A 19,460-nucleotide genomic window follows, 5' to 3' on the forward strand; every position below is an offset into this window, starting at 1 on the left:
ATTGGGCCATTTTTGCCATTTTTCTTGTGACAAAATACCTCTTTTTTTTTTCTTTTTGTATCAAGGATGGGAAAAAAAGGAAGGGGGATAGATACTCACTTAAACAAAAAATGTTCTACGTTTAATAATGCTCTGCTATGTCTTTTGAAATAACCATATCAGAAGTTTGCAGTGCCTTGTTTTTGTAGAGGCTGATTTAGGTTCTCGGGGCTGCAAATGTCCACAGACTGTGGCCAAATAGGTTGCATAGAAGCTCTTGGCCTAATTTCATAACCATCTTGAAGCTATTAAATCTTTGGCAAGAGAGCCTGGTGCTTCCTCCTGGCAGCATACTTGGTTGGATAAAAAGAGCAAAAATGAACCAGTACTACCTCCTGTTTTCCAAACATTGATCTAGCATTGTTTCAATAGAGTGCTAAACTTTTGTATATTAGGAGCCTGTCCCAGATCGTGCAAGTTGAAAAGTGCTATCTAGCATTACATAGACAGTTGCATCTGTAGAAGCCAGTTGACATCTTCTGCCTGTAAATGATAATGCAGGACATTGTTCAACAATCAGAAGTAATAAAGCAGGCCTAGATTAGTCTAAGGTTAGCTGTTATATTGGCTAATAGAAGCTGGACAGATCCTAGTCTCTGTTCACATCAACTACATTCTTCACCAAGAGCTCTAGATCGTGTCCACCACAAAACTTCAATTGGGAAAACAGCAAGAACACTACTTAAAAAGTGAAGCAGCTAAAAGTTTTTTAAGTTGTCTCAGTTGTTAGCTGGGGAAAATATAGAACCAACACCAAAAACTATAGCATAACTAGAAAAAGTACATTAGCTCTATCAGTCAGAACTTGGGTGTGTTCATGCTGCAGAGGTAAAATTCAGATCATTTTTTTTTATTTTATTTTGTCACAATATGCAAACATTGACATAAAACAACAACACATCATATAAACATATATATAAGCAAAAGTATGCAACATACTTGATATAATGAAAGGGAACAATAGGACAGGAATGGTAGGCACTTTTGTGCTCTTATGCACACCCCTTATAGTCCTCTTAGGAATGGGGTGAGGTTAATAGTAGAGTTTTTGGTTGAAGTTTTTGGGATTTTGAGAAGAGACCACAGAGTCAGGTAGTGAATTCCAAGTGTTAACAACTCTGTTACAGAAGTCATATTTTCTGCAATCAAGATTGAAGCGGTTAACATTAAGTTTGAATCTATTGTTTGCTCTTGTATTATTGCGATTGAAGCTGAAGTAGTCTTTTATCATCAGCCATGTTTCATTTGCTATCCTGATTTTTTAAAAATCCAGGCTTTTTAACAAACAAAAACCCCTTGTTTTAATATATCACAGCTGTGTGGATTGCTGTCTCACAGATTAAAGCTGCATAGTTATGCATACTTTTGAAGTAATGCTTGGCTATTCAGAACTAGCTTTTCAGTGGAATTGTGCTCCATGATTATTTGTTGGTGTTATGAGAGAGAGATAGTGGTAGTGAGCAAGATTTGTCCTCAACATGTGGTAATTGAAGTGATAATATCCTGATAATTGTATTTCAGCAGAATTGGTTTCCTCTGCATCTATATCTGTGTATTTTATTTTGTGCATTGAAATACATTTTTCAGAGAAGGGGGTCCATAGGTTGCACCAGATTTTCAAAGAGGTCCACACAAAAGGATTAAAAAGCTCTAAATTGAAAGTTATCCTGGATCTGGAAAAAAAATTAGAACTAGGACTCTAGAATAAGTTTTTTAATTGTTTTTAATTGTTTTTATATTGTATTTATGTGTTTATGTGTTTTTTAAGTGCCTGTAAACCGCCCTGAGTCCTTCGGGAGATAGGGCGGTATATAAATATGATTAAATAAATAAATAAATAGCTGTTCTGGAATCAAATTGTGTCAAGAACATCCTAGAATTTTAGCAGGAATTAATAGGATGCAGTTGTAGCTTGACTAATCTATGACAACTCACCCTGGCCAATTTGCCACAGCCAACTCACCACAACCAACTCACCACAGCCAACTCGCTACAGGACAACTTCCCCCAAGACAGTTCAATGCAGAATTAGCTCCTTTTATTAAGCATTACGAAATAGGAATAATATCCTTTGATACAAGAGATAAAATAATTTTGAGAAAAACATGGTCAACAAACATGGGGCCGGGATAGCTCAGGCAGTAGAGAAGCCTGTTATTAGAACACAGAGCCTGCAATTACTGCAGGTTCGAGCCCGGCCCAAGGTTGACTCAGCCTTCCCTTTATAAGGTAGGTAAAATGAGGACCCAGATTGTTGGAGGGGCAATAAGTTGACTTTGTAAAAAAATATACAAATAGAATGAGACTATTGCCTTATACATTGTAAGCCGCCCTGATTCTTCGGAGAAGGGCGGGGTATAAATGTAAACAAAATAAATAAATAAATAAATAAATAAATAAATAAATAAATAAATAAATAAATAAATAAATGGAATTAATTGACTCCAACAGCGAGTTGCCCCATGGCAAGTTGGCTGTGGCATATTGGGCACGGCAAGTTGGCCATGGTGACTATGGAGATTCTCAGTCATCCAAGTCAACCATCCAGATTATGGTTGTCCCAAAGGATCTCAGAGCTGAAGAAGCTTCTTGGATGAGAAGCAAAACATCTACAAAGAAAAACCAGAAAGTCCAGTTGAAAAAGCACCTTTGGGTTGGCCATGGTGAGTTGTCCAATTCTGAGCTTGACCATTCTTTGGCTTTCTGAACTGGCTTCCTCTATGCCATAATTTGCATAAGATCCATGTGCTTTACTTAATAAACAACATGTGCATTTGCAGTGAACAAGTCAAAAAGTACATCCGAAATCAGGATCCTCCATATGAAGAGATTGTAAAGAAAAAGTCAAGATGGCAGTCACAGTTTCAGGGTTGAAATCCTAACTCTGATCTGAAACAGTCTCAAACAGGTCCCTTGCCACAACTTTCCTGACCCGCAGATATCTTGAACTGATGCATGAATTGTTTATTAAGATATTCCAGAACATATTCTTTAATCTCTTTTTACAGTATAGCAAGATGATTTGGTTGATTTGCTGCAGCAGAATCGTCACTCCGCTGCCTTTTATTCTGTATTGCAGTAATATAATAGCACTCTGAAGAATCTCAAAATAAGCTTTCAAAAATAACTTGAAACTGTATGTATTAAAATGTGGTCTTCCCCAATGAATCAACCAAAGAGTGCTTTGAAATCTTCCTATAGCCTATTTTATTGCTAGTTGAACTTGCTGTGGTCATGACACATCCTTCCAATTCTTTATAAACTGTGGTGATAAACTCAGAGGCCAGTGTATAAGGGGTAAAATGAAAGATAGCTTCTCCCCCTCCCCACCCCCTTGACAGAGGGGGGGGGAGGCAAGATGCAGTGAAGTGAGAAAGAGAAAATGAACTTCTGAGTCAGCCACATGTGAATTTCAGACAGGTTTTTACTCATATGATTCTGTTTAATCACCATTCATTTTCAGCATTTTTTTTAAAAATAGGAAGATTTTTAATTTTCCTTTTACCAAAAATGCATTGTCTGTCATGAAAAAAAAAAAGGCTGACTCGTTGCAGATTATTACAGAAATAATTGAACTGACTGTGTACTGCATTTGTAAGGGGAGGATTTATCTCTGTACATTTAAAGTATTTCGCTGATATTAGTAATTTGGCACTTTTTCTTTGTCTCTTCCTCTTTCTCTGCAACTCCGAGCAGTGATTTACACATTGAAGGTCTAGTCAGGCACACACCATAAACTTATACCAAATGATTTTTAAATTGGTCCTCTCTAATGCTTAGGTCAGACTAACACCTGGTTTTGGATGAAGTCATATCTTTGGCTGCCTTTTCTCTGCTTCTCCCTCCTTTTTTTCTTCCTCCCCCCACCACCCACCATTAATGAAGATAATTAAGAGGGATAATAAATCACGCAAAAATCACAAAGGTTTAGGATATGTTGAGGTCCAAATCACTCACCATTTTTTGCAGAAACAAGCATGGGGAGATGAGAACTTCTGACTAAGCAGCAGTGATAAAGCTCCAGACATCTTTGAAAAATATACTTTGGAACAAACTCCCTCAAAATAATTATTCCAAAAGAAATGTAACTCCCATTAAGTGCAAGTGGTCTATTGGTCAGAATTGGGTTATTTAGCACTTATTTATGGTGCATCTCTGCAGTTCTGCTGAGCTATTAACTCATATCCAAACCAGCTTTGTATCGGTTCAGCTGATGCAGAATCTCAATAATTTGAACTGCCTTGAATTTTGAATTGAAAGAGGACAGGTAGTGAAATCCATCTATCTCCTCCATTTTTCTAACCAAATCAGGGTCTCTGTACCTTTCTGAATCCAATATGCTTCCTATCCCGGTACATAATATGCATTACACCAGTAGCACACAACTGAGCTCTCTTTCCAGTTTAAGCTGATTCTTTGCGCTAGTACTCTCACTACATAAGGTTGATTTTTTTAAAATTTAGGTCTAGCAACCTTCCCAAAGAGCATTCGGCCTGTGCTTAAGAAACTGATCTTGTGCTCTTTCAAAGCTGCAAAGGGGCAGATTCCTCCTTGCAGTCCTAGCCAAACTAGCTAGCTGGCGGCAACTTCAAGTGAGCGTATGGAAATTCGCCACAGCCAACTCGCCATGACCAACTTGCCATGGCCAACTCACCTTGGGACAAATCATCATGGCCAACTCGCCATAGGACAACTCACTGCAGGACAAGAGTTACACTAATATCAAAGAAATGGTGGAATAGAATCATTAAAAAAGGAATGCAAAAGGAAGGACAGAATGAAATGTAAATGACAAAAGTTAAAGTAGTTTTTTTTTATTTATTTTAAATAATTAAATTAAATTGTTAAATTATCCTGCAGCGAGTTGTCCTGCAGTAATTTGGCCATGATGAATGGTCTCACAATAAGTTGACCGTGGTGAGTTGGTTTTGGTGAATTGGACGTGGTGAGCTGGTTGCGAGAGTTGGCCAATTCCAAGTGGAGAGTAGGAGTAGGATAGAACCCAGATCCTGACTCATCCTCACCAATGACGAGCTACAGGTCAGTAGTAGAGCAAGACATCTGTCAGAAAAAGGGAAGAAATATAAAAACTGAAGACAGCTGTCTCCGTGCTGGATGAGTGATGAGATGAAGGTGTCTTCATAAAGATAAGTCCTTTTTAAAAATTAGGGAGGGATCTTTGTGCTGCAATTGATGGACCTGAGGATGACCTCCTGGTCATTACATGCAGAGCATATAAGTTCTATATGTTATATATCTGAACATTTTCAGGCAATAGTCCACATTTACCCAATCATTTTTCAGCTTCAAAAGTTCTGAAAATCAAAAACTTTGCTTATGATTCCATATCTCCAATTCAAGCATTGCTTCTTACCTGAAAGTAATGCTTTAGACTTGTGTATCAAGATCCCAAGTCAGAAGCATTTCAAATACAAATTTTCCCAACTGCAAAAACAATTGCAATTCCCAAGGGCTCTCTTCTCTAATATTTGTATGAAATGATGTCGAAGGGCTTGGCAGCAGGGTTGGATGCTAAAGTTGCATCTATAACCTCCCAAAATGAAATAACCTTTTTTTTACATTCTAGTTAAAAATGATGGACTTTGCAAGATTATGACATCCCACAATACTTTTTGCTTTCTCTTAAGAGATTTCCCCATTTTTGTATGAGATAGTGAAATTTTTGGGGATAAGATTACCGAAAGGTGTTAATAATATCTTTTAGGGTTCGGCTTTCCGTATTTGGCATAGGGCCGGGTTATTTACGGGACCACCTATTGCCACCGATTGCCTCCCACCAACCCGTGCGTTCTCACAGAGAGGGACTCCTTAGGGTGCCGTCCGCCAAGCAATGTCGGCTGGCGACCCCCAGGGGAAGGACCTTCTCTGTGGGGGCTCCCACCCTCTGGAATGAACTTCCCCCAGGACTCCGCCAACTTCCTGACCTTCGAACCTTTCGCCGCGAGCTGAAGTCATATCTATTTATTCGCGCAGGACTGGCGTAGGATTTTAGTTTTAAATTGGGTTTTTACTGTTTTAATTATATTTTAATTTGGGCCAATTTAATAAGTTTTTTAAATATTATTTTTATCTTGTATTTATTCTTGTTCTATTTTATCTGGCTGTAAACCGCCCTGAGTCCTTCGGGAGAAGGGCGGTATAAAAATCCAATTAAATAAATAAATAAATAATTTGTTTTAATTCTTTGTTTATTATGGTGGTGCTGAGAAGCAGATTTCTTGATTGCACCTGAAAAGGTGCCAACTTTCATCTTAAACAGGAGCCTAGCCTCAGGACAGGTTTAGAGCTGAAAAATTATTGGATTCTTTTCAACCACATAGCTTTTTATAAAAGAGAATGAATACGAAGTAGGAAAATGGAGGATTCAGATATTTCTGAATAGGCCTAAAATAGGAACGAATTTGAAAAATGTCTGATAAAAGTATGTCTGAATCAAGTTTGCATTTGGCAATTATGATTGTCAGTGTACCTCTGCTCGGGCTTTGATTCTTGGCAGCTAACATTTATTTAGTATAATCAAAGTCATGTAAATTACAGTATGTGCAATTGGTTCCAGAATTGCTGGTATTTTCAGACAGTGTCTTTTTTTTTTTCTGCACGCTCACTTCTGCCCTTTCTACAATTTTTGCTTTTCAAGCTTTGAAATACAGAATTGAAGGCAGGGGTCCAGGTAACAATCTGAGATCTGAAATTTGAAAAGTAGTTCAGTGTGATAAAGAAGAAAATAGCTTGAAGGCCTAAATTCTGCATCTGTGTTGATAAGGACGAAACAAACAGAAAAGTAAGCAAGCTATTGGAACATCTGATCATTTTCCAGCTCAGTTGGTTCAGGTTTTCACAACTCGGGTATGTGTGGGAAGGTAATGTGGAAGGTCTGTAGAGACCTTTTGTATTACCTGCAGAGGTCCCAAGCAAAAAAAGGTGTCTTGCCTTGACCCAAAATAATTTTTCCAATAGACAGTTTCTGACAGTGATGAACTTGCTTGAGACCAAGGAAGGTAAAGGGTGATCTTATACTTCCAGGTATAAAACTAATGCTAGCCCTAATCTTTCTAAACCTGGAAATATATAATCTCTGTTTTCCTGAACATAACTCCCAGACAGGAATATTTGGGCTTCCTGTCATAAGAATTCAAAAAAGACAACTACACAATATAAAGAATTAAGAGATCAGGATAGAACAAGTTGATCACCATCAATGGCTTTCTTAGCAGATGGAGATCCACTAGTCAAGTTCATGGCATTACTTTGCTGGGAATTGAAGATATTTTTATGGGTTCTTCCAATTAAAAGGCCTTCCCCCAACTCCCTTGGGGCTTACACCACAGGAATTCTTATTAGACTTCTTATTAGACTAAAATGTTCTTCTTCTATAAAACACAAATAATGGCATGCTACCTTGTGTTAAAAGTATGAATAATATAACCGACTACAATGATGCATTTTGCATGTAAAAATTGATTTGTGCTTAATAATTAAATTGCAAATAGCATTGGCTAATCCTTAACTACAGAAGAAGGTGATGACCAGATCTGAGCTGACAGAGAAGTTAACAGAACTGAATTGACTTAAATGTTCCACATGAATTTGTTCTTAATAATCCCAGGTTACTAAAGCAATTTATTTTTTCCCATTACCTTTTTTTTTCCTCTTGTTAATCACTCGTTGGCATCATTCAGAGTCAATCAATTGCTTCAATTCTTGCTAACATGGCCTTAAAAATACACTATAGGTTGGATAGAAGAAAAGAGGGGGGAATAGAAGAAAGACAGCAATATAGCTGAGGGATAAATTCAATAACAACCACTTTTTTGCTCAATGGTTTGACAAAATACATGATTTTCCAACCCTTTGGGGGCTTTTTTGTTTCTTTTTTTTTTAATGACACAACTTCATGAATCCAGTTTAGTGGGAATTTCTTCCATGTAAACATATTCAGAATTGCATCCTTAGAATACCACGCTATGAGTTTAGGATAGCTTTGATGAAGGTATTTTTTTTTCTTTTTCTTTTATGTACACTGAGAGCATATGCACCAAAACAAATTCCTTGTGTGTCCAATCACACTTGGCCAATAAATTCTATTCTATTCTATTCTATTTTGAAGATGTTCTATAAATTAAGCTGGTGCAGGTGAATTTTATGTAGTGCAGGTAAAAGGTTAACTCAATACAATTATATCGCCCCTCATTTGAAGATGCTAATGCTTTCCTAAAAAACCCCTATAGCTGGTTTCCCAGAAAGATGGATTGTCAAGGAATAGCACTTCTCATAATAGTCTGTTGGATATTGTGGTTATCAGACACAATCTTCCTGTAAGCATCGCAGAGATTTGAAATAAAAGTGGGAGGTGAACAGAGAATTTGGCTTTATCAACACAACACTTATTCAGAAACCAGCCTTCTAGTTTTAGTCAGATTTACTATCAGGCAGATGTTCAAAGAATGAGAGCTTCAGTACACAAGTTGGAACACTGTGCATGGTGGTTAAGAGGCACAATTGTCTTTTGTACCTGCTTACAGTTGGAGGTTTTAGGAAATAAAATGCAAATGATAATTCTTTTGTTACTTTCTCACTGTACTGTTTTCTTTTCTTTTTCTTTTTGATCTAGTGAATAGCATTAAGCACATAGTAAGAAAATATCGTGGGCATCTTCGAACGAAGATTGAATCTGGAGAAGGAACCATTCCAGCTCGATGTACCAATGGAATTCAGACTTGGGATGGCGTGTTGCTGGGGGAACAGCTAATCACAATGTCTTGCACAGACAAAATTGCCAGGTAATATTTTAATGAAACTAAACAGCAGGAAGCAATGAGCGTGGAAATGATATTAATTAAATAAATCCTAAATAAATCCTAAGGAATATATGTGCGCACACACCCACACACACAGTATAGTGTTATTATAGCAATTGGATCAGGACTAATATGCTTTTCATAGGTTTACATGTCAGTAATGTATGTTTTCTTTAGGAGAAAGATCACCTGTGCTTAGGTGTCTTTTCAGGCTCATCTGAATTTTTTATATTCTGAATTACCAACCAAGGAATTAGTAACTCCAGTTGTGTAGTCCTTATGCACAGTAGAAATTTCTGATGTGTGTTTTAGAATGCACACAACAGTATGTGCCTGTGATGGAGTCAGTACAGAAATATTGAACACTTGACAATGTGTCCCCCCAAAGAAGTTTCTCAGAATTAGATGACCTTATAGCTGTAATTGAGAAACTGTTAAACTGTGATAAATCTATGCTGAAACAGAGGAAAATCATCTATCCAGGCCAAGAGGTGTAAGGTAAACTATACGGTCCCCCAACTGTCTGTTTGGATCCTGATGAGAAAACAACAAGAACAAAAAATTTCAATGAAATAAAACATTCTACTCATGAGCATGATGGCACAATGGTTAGAATGCAGTACTGCAGGCTACTTCTTCTGACTGCCGGCTGAGTGCAATTTGGCAGTTCAATTCTCACGAAGTTCAAGCTCAGGCTCATTCAGGCTCACTCAGCCTTCCATTCTTCCAAGGTTGATAAAATGAGGACCCAGATCGTTGGGGCCAATGCTGATTCTGTAAACTGCATAGAGAGGATTTTAAAGCACTGTAAAACGGTATATAAGTCTAAGTGCTATTGCTATTATAAATCCCAGCTATATAAAAGAGCTGTTGCCTATCTAAATATTTGTTTGTTATAAATATTTCTTGCTTATCTAAGTAATGTGTTTCTTATGCTGAGCAATACAACCAGTTGTCCATCTTAGTCCAAAGAAAAAAATTAAATTTGAATTTTGCAAAATTTTATTTCAGCTACTCTAAACGCTCCTTCTGGTTCAGCACAATACTTACATGTTTTTGCAGATGACTTTAATTCTAAAATAACAGGCCACAAAAATAGCACCCAACTAACAAATGACAACTTGGAATATATGGTTTTTTTGACAATAATGTAAAGACATGAAAGCTAGCTGGGTGACTTTGGACCAATCACCAGGCAATTATGAGTTCTAGTCCTGCTTAGGCATGAAAGCCAACTGGATAGTTATGGTCCAAACTCTTGTCTTTTGGCACAATTCACTATACAGAGTTGTGGAGAAAATAAAAATTAGGTAAAGTGTTTTTTCCCCCTCCAGTGGGACCAGTTCATTAGGGCAACCTGGTCCACCCAATTATGGGACAGAGCACACTGCTTCCGTTTTTGGCTTTCAGTGCCAATCCAGGGCCCTTTGCAGGCAGTTGCTTTCATGACAAACTATTTTTGTGTTAAATTTATGTTTTACTGACTAAGGTATGGCTAGCTGATGAGAACTAAATAACTTGAAATAAATCTATACTAGTCTCCCTTTATTTCTTGGCTGGTAAAACATAAATTTAACACTTGCTGCCTTGAATTATTTATAAAAATAATAAGGGCAAGATAAAAAGTCTAAAAATATATAAATATATAATTGACCATGCAGATGTACATGTTACTAATTATTACTTATAGATTTTCTACAATTTTACAATTTACAATAAAGTGATAAGAGCCAATAAATGGTATTCCATTACTTCTGTGGAGGAAATTTTCCTTTTTTATTTCCTACATTAGGCTTCATCCAGATAGGGCTAAATTAAAAATTTGGGTGCGACACTTATGTACATGCTGTCAGGGTTCCAAGTAATACCCCCAACTAAAGACACATGTTTTAAGTTCTTTGCAGAAGAGAGCAGTGACGCATTATAGAAAAAAAAATGAATGTTATTTTGCTGTAAGCAGCACAAAAATATTTACTTTAAAAGTTTACAAAATAATAATCGGTTTAAAATCAATGGTATTGCCCAATCAGGATATGTCTTCACCTAATTTATTTATTTATTTATTTATTTATTTAGATTTTTATACCGCCCTTCTCCCAAAGAACTCAGGGCGGTGTACAGCCAAAGTATAAAAACAACACAATGTACAATTAAAACAAAAACTTAAAACAAACATAATCCATAAATGGTCGAAATTAAAACAATCAAATTTAAAAACCCTTAAAATTGATCCAACTCTAGCAATTATGCAGGAGTCTAATGACACTACATCAAAATAATGGACCACGTGGGTAAGGAAACAATCTCAAAATTATGGCATTAGATCAACATTTTCTCTAACATTTAATCAGAGAGGTAAGGGAGAAGCTTCTTGTGCTATTCCCTCACTGGTTCTGAACACAACCCAACTTCTAAAATGAGATTTCAGGAGGAAGAGGATAACTAAATCAATTATAGTTCCCCTGACAAAATGTTGCTGTCTCTGTTTTTCTCTGTGTCAATACATAATAAATTAAATATCAACTCAAGAATCAGATTATATTTTAATATTGATGAAAAAAGTCAATTTCAGTACTGAGTATATAAAGCTGCATTTTCTTCAACTAATGAAAATCAGATGAGAACCTGAACTTCTCCTACAGACTGCTGCAGAATAATGTGATATATTATCATGCTTGATTCCAGGATCAAAAGACAATCCGCCAACTTAATATTCAAAAATTCTAATGGTTAATATATTTATTTATTTATTTATTTAGATTTTTATACCGCCTTCTCCCAAAGAACTCAGGGCGGTGTACAGCCAAAGTATAAAAACAACACAATGTACAATTAAAACAATCAAATTTAAAAACCCTTAAAATTGATCCAACTCTAGCAATTATGCAGGAGTCTAATGACACTACATCAAAATAATGGACCACGTGGGTAAGGAAACAATCTCAAAATTATGGCATTAGATCAACATTTTCTCTAACATTTAATCAGAGAGGTAAGGGAGAAGCTTCTTGTGCTATTCCCTCACTGGTTCTGAACACAACCCAACTTCTAAAATGAGATTTCAGGAGGAAGAGGATAACTAAATCAATTATAGTTCCCCTGACAAAATGTTGCTGTCTCTGTTTTTCTCTGTGTCAATACATAATAAATTAAATATCAACTCAAGAATCAGATTATATTTTAATATTGATGAAAAAAGTCAATTTCAGTACTGAGTATATAAAGCTGCATTTTCTTCAACTAATGAAAATCAGATGAGAACCTGAACTTCTCCTACAGACTGCTGCAGAATAATGTGATATATTATCATGCTTGATTCCAGGATCAAAAGACAATCCGCCAACTTAATATTCAAAAATTCTAATGGTTAATATATTTATTTATTTAGATTTTTATACCGCCTTCTCCCAAAGAACTCAGGGCGGTGTACAGCCAAAGTATAAAAACAACACAATGTACAATTAAAACAATCAAATTTAAAAACCCTTAAAATTGATCCAACTCTAGCAATTATGCAGGAGTCTAATGACACTACATCAAAATAATGGACCACGTGGGTAAGGAAACAATCTCAAAATTATGGCATTAGATCAACATTTTCTCTAACATTTAATCAGAGAGGTAAGGGAGAAGCTTCTTGTGCTATTCCCTCACTGGTTCTGAACACAACCCAACTTCTAAAATGAGATTTCAGGAGGAAGAGGATAACTAAATCAATTATAGTTCCCCTGACAAAATGTTGCTGTCTCTGTTTTTCTCTGTGTCAATACATAATAAATTAAATATCAACTCAAGAATCAGATTATATTTTAATATTGATGAAAAAAGTCAATTTCAGTACTGAGTATATAAAGCTGCATTTTCTTCAACTAATGAAAATCAGATGAGAACCTGAACTTCTCCTACAGACTGCTGCAGAATAATGTGATATATTATCATGCTTGATTCCAGGATCAAAAGACAATCCGCCAACTTAATATTCAAAAATTCTAATGGTTAATATATTTATTTATTTAGATTTTTATACCGCCTTCTCCCAAAGAACTCAGGGCGGTGTACAGCCAAAGTTAGCTAAAGTGTTAGTGTAATATTAAACTAAGAACTAACAAATATGTCCCCCATCAGTATGTAGCCATAATAATGTCTACATTTAGAAACCATCAGAGGTGAAACGTGAAGAAATTTATGTGCCCAGGGGAAAAAATACACTAACCATATATGAATGTTGGATATGGATGCATACTCAGCTGAAAAACTTCAAAACTATTAAGAATTTATTTTAATGAAACTAAACAGCAGGAAGCAATGGCGTGGAAATGATATTAATTAAATAAATCCTAAATAAATCCTAAATAAATCCTAAATAAATCCTAAATAAATCCTAAATAAATCCTAAATAAATCCTAAATAAATCCTAAATAAATCCTAAATAAATCCTAAATAAATCCTAAATAAATCCTAAATAAATCCTAAATAAATCCTAAATAAATCCTAAATAAATCCTAAATAAATCCTAAATAAATCCTAAATAAATCCTAAATAAATCCTAAATAAATCCTAAATAAATCCTAAATAAATCCTAAATAAATCCTAAATAAATCCTAAATAAATCCTAAATAAATCCTAAATAAATCCTAAATAAATCCTAAATAAATCCTAAATAAATCCTAAGGAATATATGTGCGCACACACCCACACACACAGTATAGTGTTATTATAGCAATTGGATCAGGACTAATATGCTTTTCATAGGTTTACATGTCAGTAATGTATGTTTTCTTTAGGAGAAAGATCACCTGTGCTTAGGTGTCTTTTCAGGCTCATCTGAATTTTTTATATTCTGAATTACCAACCAAGGAATTAGTAACTCCAGTTGTGTAGTCCTTATGCACAGTAGAAATTTCTGATGTGTGTTTTAGAATGCACACAACAGTATGTGCCTGTGATGGAGTCAGTACAGAAATATTGAACACTTGACAATGTGTCCCCCCAAAGAAGTTTCTCAGAATTAGATGACCTTATAGCTGTAATTGAGAAACTGTTAAACTGTGATAAATCTATGCTGAAACAGAGGAAAATCATCTATCCAGGCCAAGAGGTGTAAGGTAAACTATACGGTCCCCCAACTGTCTGTTTGGATCCTGATGAGAAAACAACAAGAACAAAAAATTTCAATGAAATAAAACATTCTACTCATGAGCATGATGGCACAATGGTTAGAATGCAGTACTGCAGGCTACTTCTTCTGACTGCCGGCTGAGTGCAATTTGGCAGTTCAATTCTCACGAAGTTCAAGCTCAGGCTCATTCAGGCTCACTCAGCCTTCCATTCTTCCAAGGTTGATAAAATGAGGACCCAGATCGTTGGGGCCAATGCTGATTCTGTAAACTGCATAGAGAGGATTTTAAAGCACTGTAAAACGGTATATAAGTCTAAGTGCTATTGCTATTATAAATCCCAGCTATATAAAAGAGCTGTTGCCTATCTAAATATTTGTTTGTTATAAATATTTCTTGCTTATCTAAGTAATGTGTTTCTTATGCTGAGCAATACAACCAGTTGTCCATCTTAGTCCAAAGAAAAAAATTAAATTTGAATTTTGCAAAATTTTATTTCAGCTACTCTAAACGCTCCTTCTGGTTCAGCACAATACTTACATGTTTTTGCAGATGTTTCAGTACCCAACTAAGTGACATCATCAATGCTAGAATGGAATAGAGTTTGCCCTTTGTTTATATACAAGTAGCTTGCCCTGTTAATGTTGTGGGAGAGATCATACTAGTTCCTTAATTAGACTGTTGTTTACTGTTTGATTGTTTGTCTGAGTTGGTAGTTGCTTGATTGGATATTATTTACTGCTTGATTGTCTGGTATTAATCTGCTGGCATCTGCTTAGATAGGTGTTGATTGCTGGCAAGGAGGTATTTCAGTATCTCTTTGTGTGAATATATATACTAGTTGTTTCTTTATAGGCTGTAACAATCTAAATATTCCCATTTGCCTAAATAAATTTATTGACAATTGAATCTTTCATTCTATTTACTTTTTAGACATATGAAGAAAGTTCCCCATTGAGATCATCAATCATAGTTGCTTTAAAGCAACCTATTTGCCTGACGTACACGGAGAATCAAAATAGTACTTTTCTAATAGATTAGAAAGAATTACTGAAGCCTGGTGAATAATGCACAGTTAATAATTTATCTAACAGCTGTTATCATTTTTCTGTACTCACAAGATATGGAAGCAAGAAAGCAGTTTCATCAATCTGATTATCATTCAAAGGGGTAGGCAGCATTATAGGATTTTGAAGATCTGTAAATGTGCTATCTTGTGATAGCATTCTAGATTTTAAAAGACAGCCTAGCTTCTGTCATAGCAAGGGAGTTCTTGGCCATCTTCAATCTCATATTCAAGAGCCTATAGTTTATATAGGAGTATTAGTCTTTTAAATTGCCAAGAGTTTCTTGCTCTAAATCATAGTGAGTCCTTTGCATGTAACTCATAACACAGGTAAGATAAAGGTAAAGATTTCCCTGTTCAGTTGTGTCCAGCTTTAGGGGCAATGGTAGGCATCATAACAGCCAACAGTTACTTTGGCTCTTACATTTCTCCAAAGGCAGTATGACCTGACCTATAGGAGCTGCCTGGAAGTGAAAATGGAATTGTAATTCCTGTTATATATTGGACAAATTCAAATGGCTAGCCAGAGTAACATTTTAAACAGCTACCAACCTCAACTTTATTTTTATTTCCTTGAAAACAAAATACATTTGTCATCTGAGATTTTAAAATACCTTATCAAGATAATTTATGGCTGTAACAGGCTTCAGGAGGCCCAAGTATTTCCCTTCGTGTTTTTTTTGGGACACTCCCAACCTTAATGCCACCTCTGCAGAAACATTAGTGCTAAAAAGGAAATGTTCTTATATACACAGCAATTAAAGCAAAGCAAGCTGTTAACAAGTGAAGGGAAAGTTGCATTAAAAAACCAGTTGAAGCTTTTCAGTGATAGACTGTTGGGATTTTCATCTGTTAGCAGTGGAAGGTTTAATTCTAGAATCTGGCACTTTGAAAATGAGCTACAAACTAATGGGAGCAGAAATCAATTAACAAGGCCAGCTCCCCAACCTAAGACAACGTGTACAATCTTATTTGACTGGAGATTGATAGTGTCTTTCACTATCAGATACAAAAAGTCGAGTTACCCCCACTGCTAAAATACTGATCAAACACCATTGCAGTAGCTCTTGTTTCCAAAGCATAATAGCCAAGGTGTGATATAATGAGAAAAGCACCAGGTGTCCAGGAAAGTTCAAGACTACCATGAAGAGCTATCCTTATTGTGTGAAATATAAGAGGAAGCTTTGATAATTGACTCTCCGGGACTGTAAATTACAGAGCTTTACCACCATGCTCATTAGATTTGCTGCGGATGGCCACAGCCAGTCCATCTTTCCTCCTGTGTAACAGATTTCTTTGTAGGCTCATAGAATTGGAAGTGACTCACAGGTCATCTACTCTAAACCCCTGCTCAGTGCAGGATCTACTAGAACATCTACCTTCTGTTTGAAGACCACAGTATAAAGGAGAACGCACCACTTAATGTGGAAGAGTAGTCCAGTGGTGTCCATTGGGAAGGAAAAGTGAGACAAACGACAAAAGCTGTTTCAATCCTTCTTGTACGCATGTGTAAGGAGCAGAGCTTGGGTTGTAATGTTTGACATTTTGGCAAAAGTAATAGATCTTAGAACAATATCTGATTCACGCAGTCAGGAAGTTCCTCAACTCTGAACTTATACGTAGTCTTCGACTTACAAGCATTTATTTAGTGAACGTTTGAAGTTACAGTGACAAATAACTTATGATTGTTTTTCACACTTGAAACTGTTTTAGCATCCCCCATAGTCACAATTTGGATCAGAATTCAGATGCTTGGCATGTATTTATGACGATTGAGGGGTCCCAGGGTCATGTGATCACCTTCTACAACCTTCTGACAAGCAAAGTCAATGGGGAAAGCCAGATTTATTTAACAACTATTTTACAAACTTAACAACTGCAATGATTCACCTAACAACTGTGACAAGAAAGATCCTCAAATGGGGCAAAATTCACTTAACAACCATCTCGCTTGGCCATGGAAATTTTGGACTCAAATGTGGTTCTATGTCAACGTCTACCTGCACGTAACACCAATGGCAGACGCACATAAATTACTATTTCCTCTTCCTATTTTTCTCTCTTGTAAGGTGGATGGGGCTGAGAAAAAGTGACTAACCCAAATTTTAATGATCATTTATTTTTTTCAAAGCTCTTTTCCTGGACTGATGTTCCAAACGCTATAGCTAAAGTATTTGTAATCCTATTTTTCTAAGCAACGGTATTGATGGGAGAAGAGGTTCTAGGGAAAGCAAATGACTGCCAAATTTGGCAGAGCATTCTGATGATACAGGTTCCACCCCTTTCAAACTTGTGACATTACAAGTATATATGAACAGAACAGTACAAAGCACAACATTGCTTTGGGGGAAGATCTGACCTTGCAAAGATTTTTGTTCTAAGATTTCTTTTTAAACTAAGGATGCTAGAGAGTGAATTGGGCCTCCTCCCTTGCACAACAGGTCCGTTTTTGTTTAAGTATAACTTTTCTATTTGCTCTAAAATTCAGTAAGAAATGTAATTCAACTTTTGCCGGAAAAGGGAAAAACCAGGTTTGATTAGAACCAAGTTGACGTGTCATATATAGAAAGAAGCAAATGACGTGGATTAATAGCAGTAATATTATACTGAACAGGACAGGAAGATAAAAATTTAAAATCGGAATATTGACAATTCTCTGTTTAATTTTTTATTCTCTTCCACTTTCTACTATCTGTCAATTAGTTATTTTCAATTTGTGGCTCAGTTATTTGTTTTCAGCAGACTGATGAGAGTAGAGAGCCCATTCTCTCAAAGCTATGTTTAATTTTTGTTTACACTATATTAAGGAAATTTTTACATTCACTAAAATTTTGATTTAAAGCTTCAACATGTATCTTTTCAATATAGTCTGAAAAATAGCAGTCATAAGGAATTAAAGCCAACCTAAGGTTATGGTAGGAAGAAAGAACAATCTGCAAATCTTTGCTTATTAAGGTTGAAAGGGAAGATTACTAAAAACAAAAAACAAAAAAACCCAGCTAATTCTACCACCTACTGCTCCTCTAAGCCAGTATTCTAGAACTAGCTCTCAGCAACCAAGATAAATAAATAAGTTCCATTTTATAAGCATAGTGTTGAACTGAACATTAACTATGTACAATTCTTGTTGCTTCTAAATATATCTTACAGAGAGTCAATGGCTGGCTTCCTTTGGATTCCTTCCATTTTGAATCTGGCAGTTCAGTTCTTGACAATTAAAAAAAAACATGTATGTTTTAACAGGAATTATTGTGCTTTGAAAAGCAGAAATAGCTGCAATGAAATACATTTCTTTAGTTTATTGTATTTTCTTATTACAGTGAGAACGGATTGCCAAGTTCACACTAAAATTCGGCCCCAAGGACCTGGATTTAAACTCGTCCAGATTCCCTGGTTTCAATGTAATTCAGGATAAATCAGGATAAATTTCAAATACTTTATTTAAATTTATTTATTTAAAAGATATGCATGATTGTTCATCCAATAACAACTCTGCACTGCTCACGATAGCAATAGAAACCAAAACCCAATAAAAAAAATTAAAAATATCTATGGAGATTCTCAGTCATACAAGTTATGGTAGTCGCAAATGTGCTTTTTCAAGAGGCAATTAGACTTCCTTTGTTTTTCTTTGAAGATGTTTTGCTTCTTATCCAAGAAGCTTCTTCAATTAGAAGCTCCTTGGATGAGAAGCGAAATATCTTTTTTTAAAATACTTTTTTTTAATTACTAATTGAAGAGCCTGCTCCTCTTAAGTGAATGAGTCCATTTTTCCCTTCATGAAGTTACTTCAGCTGGGGTTATGTCCTTGAAAGGTGCACTATCAATGTTCTGCACAATTAAAAGAAAATATCCACCTATCCATCATATGCCTTCTTAGCAAGACAAGTCACATTGATGTATTGAGTGCCTGGAATGCAGTGGTGCTTTCACTTTCTGTAATCAGGTTAATATTTCAAAAATTTTAACTTTGAAAATGCTATCCATGGGAAAATCAGAGGAATTATAACTACAACTTTCTATCTATACAAAGGGGTGGGGAAGCAATATTATTGTTAATTATGTTAATAAAACTGTTTCTGGGCTTTGGACTGAGGGAGACAGAGAAAATCCTTCTCTATATGGGAAAAAAACTAATTTACCTTTCCACCTGATAAATTACTATTGAATGAATGGGAAATTTTAAAATGCAAACCATTGATTGTGATTCCACTTATTGGTTGATAAAGTGATGAACTGAGACAAAAAATATCCAACTAATTCAAGTAAGGATATGTATCAATGATGAAAGTCAGCCGGCTACCTCTGGATCATGCGATCCGGTAGTGCCAGCGGCAGGAGGCTCTGACTACTCACCCAGATGACATCACCCTCCCAGATGTTTTTGACCCTCTGCACAAGGCTCTGTGCCGGGGTGAA

At 35.8% G+C, this 19,460-nt stretch overlaps 1 protein-coding gene across 1 annotated transcript in view; it reads left to right on the forward strand.

The window, feature by feature from the left end:
• Positions 1–19,460, forward strand: part of ADARB2 (adenosine deaminase RNA specific B2 (inactive)) — a 547,855-nt gene that overhangs the window by 508,743 nt on the left and 19,652 nt on the right. Inside the window, exon 8 of the mRNA XM_058183187.1 lies at positions 8,672–8,840. Within this exon, the coding sequence (XP_058039170.1) occupies positions 8,672–8,840 (169 nt within the window). The remainder of the gene's footprint in view (positions 1–8,671; positions 8,841–19,460) is intronic.

The sequence above is a fragment of the Ahaetulla prasina genome, chromosome 4 (assembly GCF_028640845.1).
Source record: "Ahaetulla prasina isolate Xishuangbanna chromosome 4, ASM2864084v1, whole genome shotgun sequence".
Lineage (NCBI taxonomy): Eukaryota > Metazoa > Chordata > Lepidosauria > Squamata > Colubridae > Ahaetulla > Ahaetulla prasina.